General features: G+C 36.6%; 1 protein-coding gene across 3 annotated transcripts in view; it reads right to left on the bottom strand.

Moving 5' to 3' along the window:
* The window catches only part of ddx46 (DEAD (Asp-Glu-Ala-Asp) box polypeptide 46), a 69,936-nt gene that overhangs the window by 14,934 nt on the left and 36,540 nt on the right, over nucleotides 1-18,462 (bottom strand). For all 3 annotated transcript variants that reach the window (XM_043703461.1, XM_043703462.1, XM_043703463.1), the window contains 9 exons: nucleotides 17,375-17,523; nucleotides 16,324-16,437; nucleotides 16,053-16,218; nucleotides 11,578-11,698; nucleotides 11,304-11,479; nucleotides 9,534-9,655; nucleotides 8,089-8,167; nucleotides 3,842-3,924; nucleotides 1,775-1,939 (listed from right to left, as the gene is read on the bottom strand). In XM_043703461.1, coding sequence (XP_043559396.1) covers nucleotides 1,775-1,939; nucleotides 3,842-3,924; nucleotides 8,089-8,167; nucleotides 9,534-9,655; nucleotides 11,304-11,479; nucleotides 11,578-11,698; nucleotides 16,053-16,218; nucleotides 16,324-16,437; nucleotides 17,375-17,523 — 1,175 coding nt within the window. The remainder of the gene's footprint in view (nucleotides 1-1,774; nucleotides 1,940-3,841; nucleotides 3,925-8,088; nucleotides 8,168-9,533; nucleotides 9,656-11,303; nucleotides 11,480-11,577; nucleotides 11,699-16,052; nucleotides 16,219-16,323; nucleotides 16,438-17,374; nucleotides 17,524-18,462) is intronic.

Genomic DNA, 18,462 nt, shown 5'->3' with positions numbered 1-18,462 from the left:
TGCAACAGTGTTAAACATCGCTCCTAATGCTCCAAAATCTGTGAGAACCCTGTTAGTTCTGTTGTGTTTCAAGCCCTTTCCTCAACACCGCCAGACTTTAGACCATACTCCAGATTCTGAGTTCTGCACGACTACCTCTTTGTATTCTCTTTAGTGCTGACAAACCCTTAAACTACATGCCTAGTGCTTCATGACTCAAAAACCTTCTTCAACCTTCCCAACGCTTGCAGATTTTAGGAGCTGTTTCAATGCATCACTTCTGAAATGTTCCTTGACTATCAGGATGCATTCCCCAGTTTCTTTTGAAAAATTACCACTTAATCTAGTTTTGGCAGATACTGAATTCCTATCCTAAATCACATGGCTCACCCAAATAAGTAATGAAAACAGAATTTATAAACATTTTTGGAGACTGTGGATTGGAATGTTGGTGGTGATGGTGGAGAGATGGCAAAGTAAGGCAGCAAGTTTATGTTCCTACTAATATTACATGACATAACACTCTTGTTCATATTAAACCTCCAAATTGTCCACAAGTAATGGCCTGGATGGCCTGCAGGCATAATAATATTTCTGTGAATGAAGCACATTTCCTGCACACATCATGTTACTTTCCATGACACAACATTCAAATTATGTTTTATAATGTCAAGGAATTATGCAAATTTCTACAAGTGAAAACATTCCACTACTAAATGGAGCCATATCATCTCATGTGGTTCACCCACCAATTTACTTTTACACTATACTTTCAGATGTTTACTGGTATTTATCAAGATTCCAGATTTTTCAACAATAAAATGGGTAAGACAAGACTCCTTTGCCGACTTGTGGGCATCCTTATACACCTGGTCCATTTACTGCCATCTGATTTCAGCTCAACCACTTTTATTTTTCTCAGTAGTGATAGGAAACCCATCTACCAACATAAATATCGACTCCTTCCAGCACAGAGGCACAGTGATGCATTGTGCGTTATTTATAAGATAACAAAGCAGCAACTCACAAGCCTCCTTCAATGGCATATTCCAAACCCATAAAGACAAGGACAGCAGACACATGGTAAAACTACTAGATGCAAATCCACTTCCAAACTACAAAACAATCTAGCTTTGAACTGTATTTGCTGTTCCTTTACAGACAGCAGATCAAAATCCTGGAATACTGTCTGACAGCACTGTGGTGAACCTGTACCGGATGGACTGCAATAGTCCAAAAGGCAGCTTATCACTACCTTCTCAATGACAGTTAGATGGGAACTAAATGCTGGCTTTGTCAGCAATATTCATAGCCCATTACATTTTTTGTTTGAAAAAAAGAAATCCAACTCATTCCCGCCATCAGAATGCTATATTAACACTTCCTTTCATTTGATATTGTTGTCAATAGTGGTCAAATCTCAGTAAATATACCTATTAGCACATCAGCCAAAATTCTTCAACCCAGTCTATTATTTAATTTTCTGCAATGCACAATTCTCAGTATCTATTCAGCTCATCAAGTTTTGTTTTAGCTTTGTTGGAAGTAGCTGAGCTTTACTGGAGATGCACTACTGCAATAGTGGCTGTTTACATTCATACTTATTACATGTAAAATCCCTCAGAAAAAGAGAAAGGCTTTATTTTGGTCAAAGAGAAACATTTAAACTAATACTAGATGCAACATGCACAAATAGCATCAACCATTAAAAAAAGGACAGCGTTATTTTACTCTGCAAAATTGTCAACTATGGAACTAAATTGATTGATCTTGAGTGAAATTCTCCAATACCTACCACATGTTGCTCAACATCAGAGCAAACAACACTCCTACTGCCCACTTGCACTTCAATAGGCTTTGTTAATATTCGCCGTGCTAGGGCCTCCATAGCTCTGGGAAATGTAGCAGAAAACATAACTGTTTGTCGGTCTGGTCGAATGTTTTCTACTATTCGCATTACCTATTGATACACAAAAAAAGTTAATCTTTACAGTTCTTTATTATTTTTAGAACACTTAACAGAGGTAACTTGTAGTTTAGACACAAGATTGTACACAAATCGTAAGAGCAGAAGTATCAAGAGAAATTGGTTCATTGGTCTCATTAGTAATACTGGTGAGCTTCAGATGCTGTTCTCCAATCAAGAGATGTTTGAGGTGGGGCAGCTGGATGAGGATGGAGTGGCTCATGATAGACTTGGGGAGGAGGAAAATTAAGGTGGCAATCAAAGATGTTGGCAAATGGTTCTATTGCACATTTCTGCAGCTTCTGATTCCAGTCTCCAACAATCTCCAGATATTTGTGGTTTAACAAGATATACATAGAGAGAATACTTTCAGCTATGATAGGAACCAAAATAATCAGCTATAAATAAAAATTAAGTTACTAATATAATGAATAAGAAATGCAGGTGATTTTATTGTTAATTCAGGAAATGGTCAGAATGTGGAATTTTCCAAATCAGGGAATACTTGAGGCAAGTAGCAAAGGTGAATTTAAGATGAAACCAGATAAGCATACAAATGTGAAAGTTAATAAAATGTCACACCAATGTGTTTAGATTGAATATATTGGGAGGGGGCTATACAGGGCTAAAATGGAGCCACAGACCACCTCACCTGAATCACCCGATTCCTGATGAAGGGCTCCTGTGCGAAATGTCGATTTTCCTGCTCCTCTGATGCTGCCTGTGCATTTCCAGCACCACTCTAATCTTGCAACTGACCCGAATGTCTTGTTTCTCCACCTGTTTATTTTATTCATTCGTGGGTTACGGGCAAGGCCAGCAGTTACTGACAATTGCTAAATACCCTCAAAAGATGCTGGTGAACTGTTTTCTGAAATCACTACATCCTTGGGATTACAACAATGCTATTTGAGAGAAAGTTCTAGGATTTTAACCCAGCTATGATGAACGATGATACATTTCTCAGTTGAGCTCGTGAGAAGGGGTACTTAACAGATGGTTGCCTTGTCTGTGAAAAGCTATAAATGTGAATTCCAACAGGACAAAAATATACTGAAAAAGTGCATGTGTCAGAAGAAAGAGTATTTTGGTTCATGCACAAGATTTCCTAGACAATGAGTTGCTCATCCCATTCATTGTTGTGTGGAAGAAACAAGCAGGTACACATGCTTTCCAACAGCCAAGTGTTAGGCATATATTAAAAGGAAACATATTGTTACTCAGTCACACACACATTTAGGCATAATGCAATATCAGTGGAGCCAATGTGATTATGAGAGCAAAGAAAATTTGGCTGCCTCATTGATGCAAAGATTTTACCAGTCTTGTTTAATTTGGAAATTACAACTCAGGAACTTTAGTATTGAAATAAACTCAATAACGCCAAAACATTCAAATGTATGCATCTATCAGTACTGTATGAATCAAATGTACACTAAAGTGTGGGATGGAGAGTGCTCTATAGAGCAATAATTAAAATGCAATGTAAAATGTTACTGTCAGATAATGTACTGTACTAATGAATGATTGGTCGATGATCAGGGCACAATGTAACTATGAATTGCTGCATTTATACGAATAGAATGACAGTGGAAATACTAGTTTTGAAGCATAATAATTAGATAAATCTATCTATTGAAAATGTCATATAAATTGCAAACTACTCTGTATTCTATATAAACACTGTCCAAATCACTCAGTCAAAAGAAAAAATGAACTGAGTTTTTAAGTGAGCCAATCAATCTTTTAGCTTGCATAAAAAGAATTGTTTCAATGCACTGTTATCATTTTCAGTGAATTTCATTTGTCATGCACACTTGGCCAAATAAATAATCATTCAACAATCAGAATGATCAAACAATACTTCCAGAGACACTTTTTCTTCAAACTGCTTACCTGGGGCTCAAAACCCATATCAAACATTCTATCTGCTTCATCAAGTACAACGTAGGTAACTCTGCGAAAATTTGTCACACGACCTAGGAATAGCAAGAATATAATTTTAAAGAGTGCTCTGGTCAAACATTTAGCAATCCTTAAATATCTCCAACTTAATTTATATACTAAAACTAAATAAAAACCGTTCCCAAATTAAGAGGCAATACAGCCCATATTTTCTGGACATTTTTAAGTACAGATTATCCACTGGGTGCTGTATGAAAACAGCTGCCCATATTTTGTAACTTTTCTCTTGCATACCATCAGGGTAAGCAGAACCTGCAGAATTCAAACAAAACATCCCTCTCCAAACAAACACCCATCATACAATTTTAGACTGTGATGAAGCATGGAGCCACATCAGCCATTATCTGACAAGTCTCAGCATTCACCTAGAAAAAGAACATATTAGAGATTACGCCGCATGTGTGGAAGACAGGGACTTCACTATGTGCCTTAACAGCATTAGTGTATTTATACTAAGCAATAGCATTTTTTTCTCTAGAGGCTTAACCATTGAAGTAGTGAGGAGCTGCTGTATGCTCAACTTTACTGTTTAAGCATCTGAATAATAGAAAATTAAAACTCAATAAACAGAGTGGGGAAAGAAAACTTGAAAATGTTCCAACAGTAGAGCTTATATTCTGCAAAGAATATGACACATTCACAAGGAGCCACAATTTTAGTAACAGGATACTGCACAACTTTATCATGGACCTACCTCTTATGGGTTAAGTCTTGCATGCCCAAATCAAATTTCTTGAGGAAACTTTCTCCATATGGGTCAAATAATGTTGACAGTTTAGTAAAGTGATAGTCAATATCATACAGTATTTGTCTAATATTAAGCTGTATACTTTCTCATGCAATCATGTCTGATATAAAACATTAGGTGCTACAATTAAGTCATTATGAGCTACCTTTAAATCCACATATTCCCGCAGCGATTCTTTTTGGTGTTGGTGTGATTTTATTGATTTTACTTTAAAGCGATAATTTTGTAGGTAGCTCCTGAGTTGAGCTTAAAACTTGGTGAATTTGTGCAGTTTTACTACACAGCAAGATGGGGGATGAAACAGATTGGAAGAAAATTACTGACCACTTAGCTCTGCAGAGCAAGAAACTTACATCAACAAAACTAATATTGGAATATATCCAAGAGAATTTTGTCCAATTCATCACATAGCCCAAAATTTGAGGCCAGTCTCATCTTAAATAGACAAGGTTTAAACAGACAAATGAGCAAGTCCAATCACTCTTAATAGTTCACAGACCTATGAAAGTTTAACCTCCTCCAGAACCGCTCAATATTTCACACACATCACTCTCAGCAAAGTTCATTCAAACTGCCATCATTTTGTATTCAAAGAATCGCCAAACTTTGGTCCTAAATTTGCTATAACCTGACTAGACTGTAAATCTCAAATTTAATAGTATCCATCTGATTAGTTTGCTGGCATCACATTTAAAAACACAAACTAAGCCAAACATGATAATTCCAAATGATTGCAAGATATCAAACAATGAAATTAGATACTGAAAGGCATAGGAATATCAACTGCCAATATTTAAACATCCAAACTGCAATTAAAAGTTGAACGGTCAAGCAGTCACCTTGACAATATGAGAAACACAGATCATCTGTACTTATTACAAGCTTGTGATTTTCTTTTGATTAACAGCAAATTAGTAAGAATCGGACATCAGTAACTGATATCTAAACAATTCTAAAACATGTTTTTGTGAGCAATGTTATAACTAGCAAAACAAAATTTTCCAAGTAAGATCTAACTGTGAGAAAGCATTGCTCCAGGACATATCACAGACCTGTGCATATGTTATTCAAATATTTCCAACATGGCTGGCAGTGCATAAAATTCCTTGCCATTAGCGCCTGCTTCAAATATTTAGAAACTAAATATTTAGGCCAAAAACTTAAAAATGTTTGGCCAATTAGAGATTGGACATACCCCGAAAGATGTGTCGAGACCATTCAAGTCCCAATGAATTGATTATGTAGCAACTGTCTGGAAATTTAAACTTCTGATATACAATTAGATGTCATACGGAACCCTTCCATAGGTCTTCAGATACAGTTAGAGACAGGGATTTCAGACAGTTATGGTTCATTGATCTTAACAGTTAGACGTGAAAAATTAGAGGAATTAAAAATGCTGTAAATTGAAAAACTGATCTCCTGGCCCACACCAAATGCAGCCTGATTTTGTTCAACTGCCACCGGCATTTGACTTGATGAACCTCCTCCCTGTCATACCCCCATCAATCAGAACTTCCCCAGCCTAACATGCCCCCATCAATCCCATGTGACCTCACCTCCAACCCATCATTCATCCTATAACCCCATCTATTCTGTTGAAGGATGCACCCTACTTAACCTGCCCTGTCACCAGCGTTTCCTCTGAGCTGTGTGGCTGTTCTAAGGTTCCATGAACGCCAATTGTGTGTCAGTGCATTGAATTCTGGTTTTGGATTTCACATCATGTGTGCACCGAAAACAAAAACATCTAGAAGGACCATTTGGTTGCCACCGTACCCATCTTGCAGCTTACTTCAACATAACCCCCTCCAACACCCACCCCCATATCCTTATCCACTTAAATGGCTAACATTTTCATTAACACTCTGAAAAACTGTTTAAATGTCCAACAGCTATTGAACATGTTAGCAAATTACTTAACTTACCACAATACAACAGTAAAAAGGGGACATAGTTTTGTTACTCCCAACTTTGTTTCATTGTGCGGATTTATTTGAACTTGGGATATGGTGCACATTTCTGAGGCCTTCGGCATTGCGCTCAGAAATGTGGTGGATGGACATATTGTAAAAACACACATATGAGAACACCATCCTGACAACTGCTGCTCTCAGCTGGTTCGGGTTTTGAAATTTAACATCAGTAAGCTTGAAATGAGACTTGAATTTAGAAAAACGTTCCTATGTTGAGGGAAGAGACCAAGATCAAAAAGTAGAACTTCAAGTTGAGAGTGTTTCACTGCATTTCATATGTGCCAATTCCTGTAACATCCCAACATGCAGAGTACTCAACACCATTTGTCATTCTAAGAGAATGGATACATATACACTAGAAATTCAACAAAAGGAAGCAGGTTTTCAACTAGTCAAGCTGCACATGCATCTAACTGGGAAAGAGCTGTTAGTAAATCAGTTTTATCTGGATCCACGTCTGACAGAAAAAGGATGATTTTTAAGTTTGCAGACAGTCCACCAGGGCTGAATACTAGAGTTGCAGGAATAGGTAAATAAACTGTTGATTATTTTAAGAGATCAACGGATAGTTATATGGAACTTTAAATTGAAGAGATTAAATTGGCCATTTAGCGCATGCTTAGGTAAACTGAATAATGAAGAATTTGGTCTGCAAACTAAATGGCCTTATATTGTTCCACAATTTGAGAAAGTAATAGATTCCGCATGGTCCTGTCATTTCAGAATTGCAATCTTCACTAATCTTAGGCTGGATAGTGATTTAGCATTACCAAAAAAAATCACTGAAACAGTTTAGACCCGAAAATAAAAATGTATCAGTTACTAAAACATTTACTTGCTGTGTAGTAAGACAAAAGATATATATTTTTTATAAATCAACCCAAATTAGAAGTGTTTTGACATAGAAATGTGTTTGCTATTCAATATCCAAAACTCTAGTATGTTATATAATTTTACATAGGAAAGTGTGCCAACATTAAAATAAATTGCCTATGTTGAGAGAAGTGCTCACTTCCATATGCATTCCAATATACTGCATTTGAAAACTAGCCTACTACACAACAGCAGCTGTAAGGTTCCTCTGCAGAACCCAGAAAACCATTGTCTGAATAAAACTAATGCAAAGACTTTTTGTTGTTTGAAAAAGGAGTATAAAATGCTCATAAAATTATGTAAAACGCTTATTGCCCAGGTGTCTTACGAAGATTTCATTCTACATTGCATCAGTGGAGCTAGTCACATAAATGACCATCACCTCAGCTCTCCACATGAATCCTTCCACTGCTTAAAAGTATGTAAGCTCTGGGAAACATATAGAGGTTGAGCACTTTCTCCTTTTAAAGTGCTCCCCTCTACATTCAGCTTTGTGCTTTTCATGTATATTTAACACTTACTAAATGATAAAGTGTAAACTACTGCAAGTGCTCAAACTGATTACAATTCCCTCTACTTACCATTATTGGCTGCTAGCATGTCTATCATGCGTCCTGGTGTGCAAACTATAATTTCTGCTCCTCGCTTTAGCTCAGCAATCTGGATTAAGAAATATTTTTAAGATATACAATCAAGCCATTACAAGTTATTTATTAAACATTATGATTTGCTTAATCATTCAAGTTGATTTTATTCTGCAGAAATTTCTAAAGATTTACTATTAGCACACAAATGAAGTTATGTATTAAGAGACATTGCCTTAAGGCATTCAACAATTTATGGAGCTATATTTGTAAAAATAATACAAAAGAAATTTATTCTATTAAATTGCTACATAGTTCAAAACTGGATGAACTTGTTTGTACAGCATAGCTTCAGTCAAGCTGAATATTTATCTAAATCTCAAAAGGGAGACAATTATTCCACAAATGTACAATGTTAAAATCCTAGCAAAGCAATACAGTATTGATACTAAAAAATAACTTATAAAAAATGTTTCCTCTGCCAAGTAGTATTGTTGATTATGCAAGTCAGAAGCACTGAATCTAGCTCACCACCTAAGAATTGCACAAAAATGTATTTATTGTACTTAGTTAAGGAAAGGAGACTAAGGAAATAAATCACTTTTATCTCAAAGCAATTTACCTATATATCTCAGGTCTTTAGGAATTAACATTTTTAGATACCACTTTTCGATGCTCTTCTTTCCTAAGCTAGACATTTGTCCCTCCATAAATCTAAAAACAACTTGCTTTTCCTGCAGGCTTTTCTTCATCTGGTGTGCAGATGAGGACCACTGTCTCCTCAAAACTTCCCAAGCTCAATTTGGCTTCTAGCACTAACGGTGCTCATATATCACTGTCAGCTCATGGGCAATATTTGGTATTAAAATGGCAAATGAGTACAGAGAATCTCAAAAATGCAAAGGATGGCTACTTCAGCTAGGAGGCTTTCTATTGAATGATTAGTTTTTAGAAATTTATAACTTGGTTTGAAAGTAAACTCAAGTAAAACACAAAACAAATCAAAGTTACCATTATATTATTACATAATAAATGTTAATCAATTTACTAGATAATGTGGGAAATAAAAACAGGACTAAGAGATAAAAAGCAAAACACTGCAGATTCTGGAATACTTTAAGAAGCCCCAGAAACTCTCGGAAATTTTTACGAGATCGGCCAACATTTATGGCCAACAATATTTTTAAAAAATCAATTGCTTGTAACCCTATTAATTACCAACATACTTTAAAATGTTTTAAATTAATTTCAATTTGCTTTGAGGATGCAGATTTTCACAACAACAGGCTCAGTTACTTCAATCTGACTCCAGTAATTACATAATTGCTTATTTGTTGGTGGAAACTTTCAAAGATTTTGGGCTCAATTCTCAGTCTGCATTAAATAAGCATGAATCGCTGCTTTTAACATAGAAACAGAGAAAGCCATTAGAAAATCATTACCTGTTCACTTATTCCTGTTCCACCATAAACACACACTACCCTTAATCCAAGTGCTTTTGAGAACTTCTTGCATTCCTTGGTAATCTGAAGTGCTAACTCACGGGTGGGGGTGGAGATGAGTGCTAAAAACAAAAAAATTACACATTTTGAATGTTCAAATATTTTATTAAAATATTGATTCTTAAATAAAATGGAACACAGAACAACTAAAGATGGCCAATACTGACATCATCATATTACCTTCCCATGTGTTTCCTAATACTTTGCCCAATTATGTTCAGTGACTTTTTAATTAACATTTTGAGGCTATTGGATTTATACTTAGATGGCTGCTTCCTTTTCTGATCAGAAATCAATGTTACTTTCAGTTTTTTTGTACAATTCTGTCTTCCAAACAATTTTGAAAAAATCAGCCCCTCTTACAATCTCACTTGATATTCTGAAGTTAAATCTAGGAATTTATTAATTTTGGAATACTGTCTGCAATTCTGGTCTCCCTGCTATAGGAAAAATATTGTGAAACTTGAAAGGGTTCAGAAAAGATTTACAAGGATGTTGCCAGGGTTGGACAGTCTGAGCCAAGGGAGTGGCTGAAAAAGCTGGGGCTATTTTCTCTGGCGTGTCAGAGGCTGAGGGGTGACCTTGTGGAGATTTATAAAATCATGAGGGGCATAGATAGAGTTAATAGACAGGGTATTTTCCCTTGGTTGGGAGAGTCCATAACTAGAAGACATAGGTTTAAGGTATGACGCAAAAGATTTAAAAGGGATCGAAGGCAACTTTTTCATGCAGAGGGTGGTGCGCATAAGAAATGAGTCAAAGGAAGTATTGGAGGCTGGTACAATTACAACTTTCAAAGGCAACTAGATGGGTATATGAATAGGAAAGTTTAGAGGGATATGGGCCAGATGCTGGCAAATGGGACTAGATTGATTTAGGATATCTGGTCAGCATGGACAAGTTGGACTGAAGGGTCCGTTTCTGTGCTGTATATCTCTATGACTCTATAACAAAGCCTTCAGAGTTTTAATATAATTTCCTTTTACCTATTTCTTCCTGTACGCATGTGGACAAGCAAGTAACTTGAAGTAACAGAAATCAGGTTTAAGCGACTTATAGGATGTACTATTCTAGTTTGCATTCTGGCTACACTGCAGCTTTAAAAGAAAATGGTTAAGTTTATGCTGTCACCCTTCTGGGTCGGACTTTACATTTGGGCTAAACTAAGATTAAATTTATAAAACTCAATTTCTAAGTTTTGAAACCTCAGATTAGATCTTAACTGTTTTATGCCAAAATTTGGTAAAAACATTAAACTTATGAAGTGCATTGAGATCTATGAGGTTATTCAATCACCAAATTTGCCATGCAATTATTAGTAATCGACAAAATATGCTGTTATGTTGAATTTAAAGCAAGTTACTGTTTCATTACAGGGCAAATTCAATTACTGGAACAATAAAAATGGTGAAAGTTATGATGTATGCATGCCATAAGTTATTAATTGCACTAAAACTGTCAGTATTTTTATTGTAGTCTTTCATTTGGTGTATTTCTTGATATATGCACAAGATCTGTCTCAATATGTTCCAATTTAATAGCCAAGCCATGTAATTTTTTTTTAAAAAGAAAGATGAAAATTACAATCATAAAAACAACAAGTGCAAGAAGAACATGGAGACCATTTAGTTTTATATTGCAAGCTTTAACAATCTATGGGACACAGATACAGTGCTATGGCTTAGGTTATGCACAGAACTAAATACTCACCAACAGGACCTTCTGATTCTTCAAGCGGCCTCTGATCCATGATATGTCGGAACATAGGCAAAAGGAAAGCTATAGTTTTCCCACTTCCAGTTTTAGCAATTCCAATTACATCACGTCCACACATGATGGCAGGAATTGCCTGTGCTTGAATTGGCGTTGGTTTCTCATACCCTTGCCTAAGATTAGATAACAATACAAGTTTGCAATGTTGCAGTAAGCAATGAATGCATTTACAAAAGAATTTCGATATTGTAACATTTTAGAAAATACTCACTTTTTCAATGAACTTAATATCTTCATAGAGATCCCACATTGCACCCATGATTTAATAGGTTTTGGACAGCCTTTGCCACGTACTGCAATTCCCTCTAACTCTAATCTGTAGGCATTCACTTCTGTAAAGCAACACAAAAAGTGAATCTGCAAGAGAAGTTCAGTCATTTTGTCAAAAACAAACTACAGAGAATACTGAAGATCTGAAATAAAAATAGAAAATGTTGGCAATCATTGCACCAATGATGACCCTGCAATGTCTTTCTCCATTTCTCGACGTGCCTTGGGATAACCCTCTACTTTAAAGAGGCCATACACATACAAGTTTTACAACAATGATCAGGTCAGGTTTTTGGCTCATTGTCTGCCGATGCTTCAGCCTTGCTCTTCACTTTGCGATTTTTTGGTCACTTGTCATTTCCTTACACAATCAGTGGCAGAGTGAGGAGATAGGTCCAAGATTGGAAGAAGAATCAAAGCTAACATAATGTAACTCAACATTTGAAGAAAAATGCATTCATATGCATCATAATAAACAGACATTTAACTAATCAGACCACAAATTATACCTGAGGAGAAAAGGTCATTGTGGCATTGTGTCAAATAGTCAGAGTATGACAGAAATAAGAGAAAGCTAATCAGTCTTAAATGGAAATTCATTCAGCACTAATGTCACTGAAATGGCAAGGTCTGGTTCAGTTAATCAAACTGGTAATATAATAGAAACATGGAGTATTATTTTGCCGTTTTTCTCAAATCAGAAAAAGGTTATAGTATCTATTGCACATAAATTGTGACACTGATTAATGTTGAGTAAATCATTACAATAAGCATGATGTAATACACAGAACTACATCAAAAGGTTTGTAATGATAAACAGCTTCAAAAGTGCAATAGAATAAGCTAAGGTAACCGTGGCTATGACGTGGCCAGCCTCATGAGTGGACAGATACATTTTTATTTGTGGAAACTAATCCCTTGGTGAGAAGACAAAGCCAACCCACTGAACCAGAGGAAGAAAGTCACACAAATGTCAAATTTCTGCTGATCATCTTTACTCTCTGTGCCACCACCAATTGGCCTTCCCTGTCCCTAGTACTACAAAGACAATTTGTAACCTCCACTCCCTAGGAGCAAAAAAATCATTCTTGCCTCTCTCCTCTCACAAGAAAAAAATCTAAAACTAAAGCCAGTGCTCCTCCTCAAACTCTACTGACGAAAAGAGGAACATTCTTGTCCTAGTTAGCGATAATTTATTTCCACCTGAGGAATAATTGAATTATCTTTCAGCTCCTCCCTCAAAAACAACTCAGCATGGCCCGAACTTAGACCAAAATGTTGTTTAGCCCCTTTCTGATGAGAAAAAATGACGTATAACTCGGAAAAGCAGATGGAAACTGATTCTAACCCTTTGCAGCTTTCAGTGTGGAAAAGTGAATGTAGTCAAGTGCTAGCCAATTTGAATACTGGATCCAATATCTCCATTTTGCTTTAAAAAAGCTTTCCAGGAATCATATGACAGATGATTACAGGTAGCTCTGGTATAACGCATGTTTCAGTAGCAGGATTTGCCTATAATGTCGCTGAAGAATTAGGGAATGGTATTTTGGAGAACGCTTACCTCAGTTGGCAATAGTGCAATTCCAGTGGGGCTCAGTTCGCGCACTTCATTCTGTGTATATGCCGATGTGCGCACCAAAATCTCCACACCATTCTGCGCATGTGCCAGTATTCTTGCCAGTCAGCACGTGCTCCAGTATTCACACATGTGCAATGTCAGTGCCGTTCTGCATGTATGCAACGTCAGCGCCAAAGTTTTTGTGCCACTCTGCGCATGCGCAACATAAGCTCTGGTCTTCATGCTGTTCTATGCATATGCCAGTCAGCTGCTGATAGAGCAGCTTTCTGAGAGGTATTGCATAGAGAGCAGCTTTCTTACATTTTTTAAAATGTATTATGTGAAGTTTACTTTTGCTTTGTTAATAAATAGGATTTCAACCTTCATTCAGGTTGTGCTATACTCGGCATTACACTTTTGGATGATTTTTGGGCAATCGTGAGTGATATACTTTGCTGGTCTGTCCCAACCCCACTTTTCCCATAGGCCCCATTAAGCAATTTTCTATTAAGTGAGATTTCACTGGAATGCAACTACAACATTATCGGAGAACTACCTGTACTGATTTCTCTGCTGCAGATCCCTGCTGGTGCTGTTTTGAACAGTGACAGCTTTAGTTAGCTTATTTTATCTAGTTCATTTGGAGGAAGGTCTGCTAACAACATGATGATGTGAAGGTATGCTTGTTAAGAATACGTTATCCAGCTGAAATCTCTCAATTCTGAAGAATTAGGGAATGGCATTTTGGAGAACGCTTACCTCCGTTGCCAATAGTGCAATTCCAGTGGGGATCAGTTCGCGCACTTCATTCTGTGTATATGCCGATGTGCGTACCAAAATCTCCACACCATTCTGTGCATGTGCCAGTATTCTTGCCAGTGAGCACGTGCTCCAGTATTCACACATGTGCAATATCAGTGCCGTTCTGCATGTAATTTTGTCGAGTTCAAGGTAAAATCTATTTGTTTCTTAAATTTCTTTTTTAAAAGAGCACCTTAAGGTTACATTCCCTAAGCTGCATCAGCAAAACTTCAGAGACAACCGTTCACAATTAGTAAATTGACATCAGCCAGAATGTCAGAACAACAGATCCCTGAACATTCAGTGCTGTTTCTTTTGTCTTCAAGAATAACTTATTGTCAAAGTGTATTTTTCTTCAAAAAGTCAATCTCTGCACAGAATTATTTTTCTTGTTTTCTTTAAGAGTTAATGCTTTAGACATTTAGAGGTTTGTACATTAATATGTTATTGACTGGTTAGTTAATTATTACGTGTTCATTGAATAAGCTCTGTTTAATAGTACACCAAAATGTCGTCTTCAAAATAAATTTGGTTGGTAGACCTTTTTGAAAATCTGATATGGGCATTTAATTGGTCACCTTGGCAACTGGAAAAAAGTGTATTTATTTTTGCTGTGACCTATGGATAGTGGGAGCAGAGTTATTGTGCACTCCTCTACCTTTTATCAGAATATTCCACAAACAGCAGAGGCGCGAAATGGCCTACACTTGTTTATGGTTGTATAGTTCTTTAGGACATCATGAAATTAAAAGTTCTGTGATATGCAGTTGTAGTTCAGTGATCTTGTAGCAAATTTTACTTGATTTCTCAGGCAGCAGAGTTAAAATTTTACCTATTCAATTTTTGGTTAAATGTCCCATATTGTCCAACCTGAAGCATGTGCTTAGGCATCAATCTTACCTGTGGGCATCCAGCTTGTATAAGAACCATTACCACTCTGCTAGTTTCAAATAATAACTAGCTACACTCACACTTTGAGCCTGCTGCCTTGGTCCTTGCACCTCATACTTGAAACCTACTACCCATGAACTTTTTTTTGCTTTTTTATCATCTGCCTACCAATCACACCTGTGTGCTCCTGCCTCCAGAAACCTGCTTCATTAGATCAACCACAGCAGCAATTATGTTTTTATAACAAACTATATTTTAGGCACTTAAAAGTGAATATACTAGATAATAAATATTATTACAAGCAGATGACAATGACAGGCAAGAAAACAGCATTAAAAGGTTCATAAACTCATGAAGCCCCTACCAGAATCAGTGGTACAATCTTCTAGAGAGGCAAAAGAAGGATCAAAACTCCAATAAGATTAACCTTTCAACACCAATTTAAGATGCATCAACTCTAATTGCCTTTGCAAACAATTAGCTTATTTCTTTAAATTTAAAAGCAGCGTCATTTTAAGATTATTTTTCCCACTTATCCTTTAGCTTGTTGTGGTGGACCAGCAAAGTTTTCTTAACAGACAGCAAAACAACATGTCTGCCAACTCATTGTCAGTAAGGTTACAGAATGTCTTTCAATAATATTTTTAATATTTTATGAATAGTCTACATTTCCTTTCATCACTTAGTTTACTTCCAATGTGACAATTTTGACTCTCGTTTTTCTAACACTGAACTAAAAGTACATCCAGTCAAAGAAAAGTTCATCAGTATCCAGACCAACATTTAGTGTTCTATCAACACCACCAGAACAGATGGTGTTAATCATTTATGAATCTTGCTCATCAATTCTTTAAGTAAGAACCACTGTAGTCAACAGGTGAAATGGAATTTCCAAGTTTGATGGTTTAGTCAAGAAATGCAAACATAATGCTCATTATGAATTGTATGAGCCATAAGTTTTGACTACAAATTCCCTCACCCACATTTAGAATACAAATGCTGATATAAACCTAAAAGATTAGTAGCTGGGTGTTGTGTTGCAGTTAAATCCCTTTGCCAAATTATTATCATTCATCATTATATTCTAAAGAAGCACAGACTGAAAAAATATAGCATTAAGATTCATCTCAGTTGTAATGCTACCTGTTAGCATTGTAAATACAAACCTTCAACAGTCATTTTTGCCAGTTCAGGAACTTCAACATAAAAGTTCTTTCGGAATGGCTCATATTCTATTTTCCCATGATCCACAGGTTCCAGCAGCTTCCTTTGTTTTGTCTGATACCCTGTCAGCGCAGTCTGAAGATCAACTTCTTCCTCCTCTGAGGAATACTGTTCAGTTTAAAATAAAAGATTAGATTTACAGGCTCAGTGCAGAATTTTGAAATATATTTTAAATTACAAATACAAAATAATCTGAAATGCCTTTTTCATTACCTCCATTGCATCCTGATCATTCTCCATCAGCTCTCCTTTCTTTTTCTCCATATCAGAATGTGGCTTTTTAGTCGTTACCACAGTCATAACTTTCATTACAGTAGCACCTGATTTCTGGAAACATAAAAACATTATATTATTGCAAGTGCGAGGCATAAATAGAGCTAGAAAGTCTGAAGGAGGGAAGCTTATAACAAAAGACTGAATCATCAAATTAACTAACTGACTCGTGTGAACATAAAACATTAATAACTTTCATAAACGATATAGTTTCCAATACATCTCATTGGGACAAAGTGGAATGGACTGCTTATGGACATCTGAGATCCTCTTCCATAACAGTTTTAGGCAATGGGTTTTTACGCTCTATATAATTCAAGTGGATCAGTTAAGTATTTTACAAGGTCAAAATTAGATATTCTAAAAACAAAAACCTCAGTCCCACTGATCTACTTGACTTGAAATGACTGCATTAATTTCAAAAAGCTGAGCTGCACAGAAGATATAATCTATCAGGTACTATGCCTTTAGATAGCTGCTTAATTACCTGGGTCCAAGTTCCAAACACACAAAATGAACTGATTGCACACTTAAAACAAAACCTGGGCCCTGCTGGTCCTGACAAAAATTCTTGAAGATGAATAAATGCAGATAATAATCAAGGCTCCACTGTAGCTTAAAATGTATTAGGCAGTTTTGAGAAGATTCGTTGTTCAGGTTGAGGTTTTGGATGTAGGTTTGCTCGCTGAGCTGGAAGGTTCATTCCCAGACGTTTTGTTACCCTACTAAGTAATATGTTCAGTGGGCATCAAGCGAAGCAATGCTGAAAATTCTTACTTTTTATTTATAGGTTTCATTTTCTTTGGGTTGATGATGTCATTACCTGTGGCGATGTTATTTCCTGTGGTGAAGTCCCTTCCTGTTCCTTTTCTCAGGGGATGGTGGACTCCATATTCACCACAGGAGCAAACCAGCACTACTAATAGCAACGCAACAAATTCACCTGAGATAAGGGATTCCAATGAAATAATTTCTAGGAGAGTAACTTTACCTTTTCACTTCCTCCTTTCACGCTTCCCATGTTAAACTTCTTCACTTCTTCCTTTATATCTTCCATATAAGCATCTAATGGATCCAATTCTTCATTGTCATCATCTCCTTCTTCTTTCCTTTCACCCTCTATGATTTCATCTTCATCATCTGTCCAAATAAAAATGAAAATCCAGTCAGTGGGAGAGGAATTTTAGGCAAGTGATTAAGTCAAGGCCTACCTTGGGATTCAGACTCAGTGGATCTAACAGGGGAGGAACTTCAAGTGAGCGACTCACCAGGGAGTGAAAAAATGTGACTTCACAGGAAAACTGTAACTTCATTGGTTGCTAAGAAATAACTATTTCTGAATACCTACAGTAGTTTGTTTTCAGATTAAGGTTAAGATTGATATAAAAGTATAGTCATGGCCATTATGATTGTCCTTGTACAAGGTTATCTTTTTAAAAATAGGAATAAGATTCTTTAAATTTAACTGAAGATGTCAGGGGAGCTCAAGCCAGAGAGTTTTGTATGATCTGCTGCATACAGAAATTTCTAAATTCTTCTGGCAGTGTGGATAACCACATCTGTACGAGTGCCACCTGTTCAAGCAATATGAGTGCCAAGTCTTGGGAAAGGGAGCATTGGCTGGAGGCACAGAGGAGCATCTGAAAGGCAAGAGAAACATAATGAAGAAGATGGCCTGAGGTTGCAGGAGGATGCAGGCAGGTTGGTCAGATGGGCATATGGAATTGAACCCTGAAAAATGAGATATAATGCATTTTGGAAGAGGAGACAAGATAAGGGAATACTCAGTGAATGAATGGCAAAACAATAGGAAGCTCAGAGGCAACAAAACAGAAATTGCCAGTGAAAATCAGCAGGTCTACCAACATCTTTGGGAAGAAAGTAGAGTTAAAGTTTTGAGACAAGGGACTCATCATCAGAAATGCTAGTAACTAAGAGAACACAACATATATGTTGAATACACAGGTTGGGGGTGGGGGGGCAAATGGTACTTCAACTTGGTTTGGACAATTTCTGTCTTGAGTTAACACAAGCAGATTGAAGCATGAAACAGTGCATATTTTGGAGGTCCTAATTACG

This window comes from Chiloscyllium plagiosum, chromosome 14 (genome assembly GCF_004010195.1).
Source record: "Chiloscyllium plagiosum isolate BGI_BamShark_2017 chromosome 14, ASM401019v2, whole genome shotgun sequence".
Taxonomy (NCBI): Eukaryota; Metazoa; Chordata; class Chondrichthyes; order Orectolobiformes; family Hemiscylliidae; genus Chiloscyllium; species Chiloscyllium plagiosum.
Note: the sequence above shows the minus strand (reverse complement) of the source record. Positions and strands in the feature narration are given on the sequence as shown.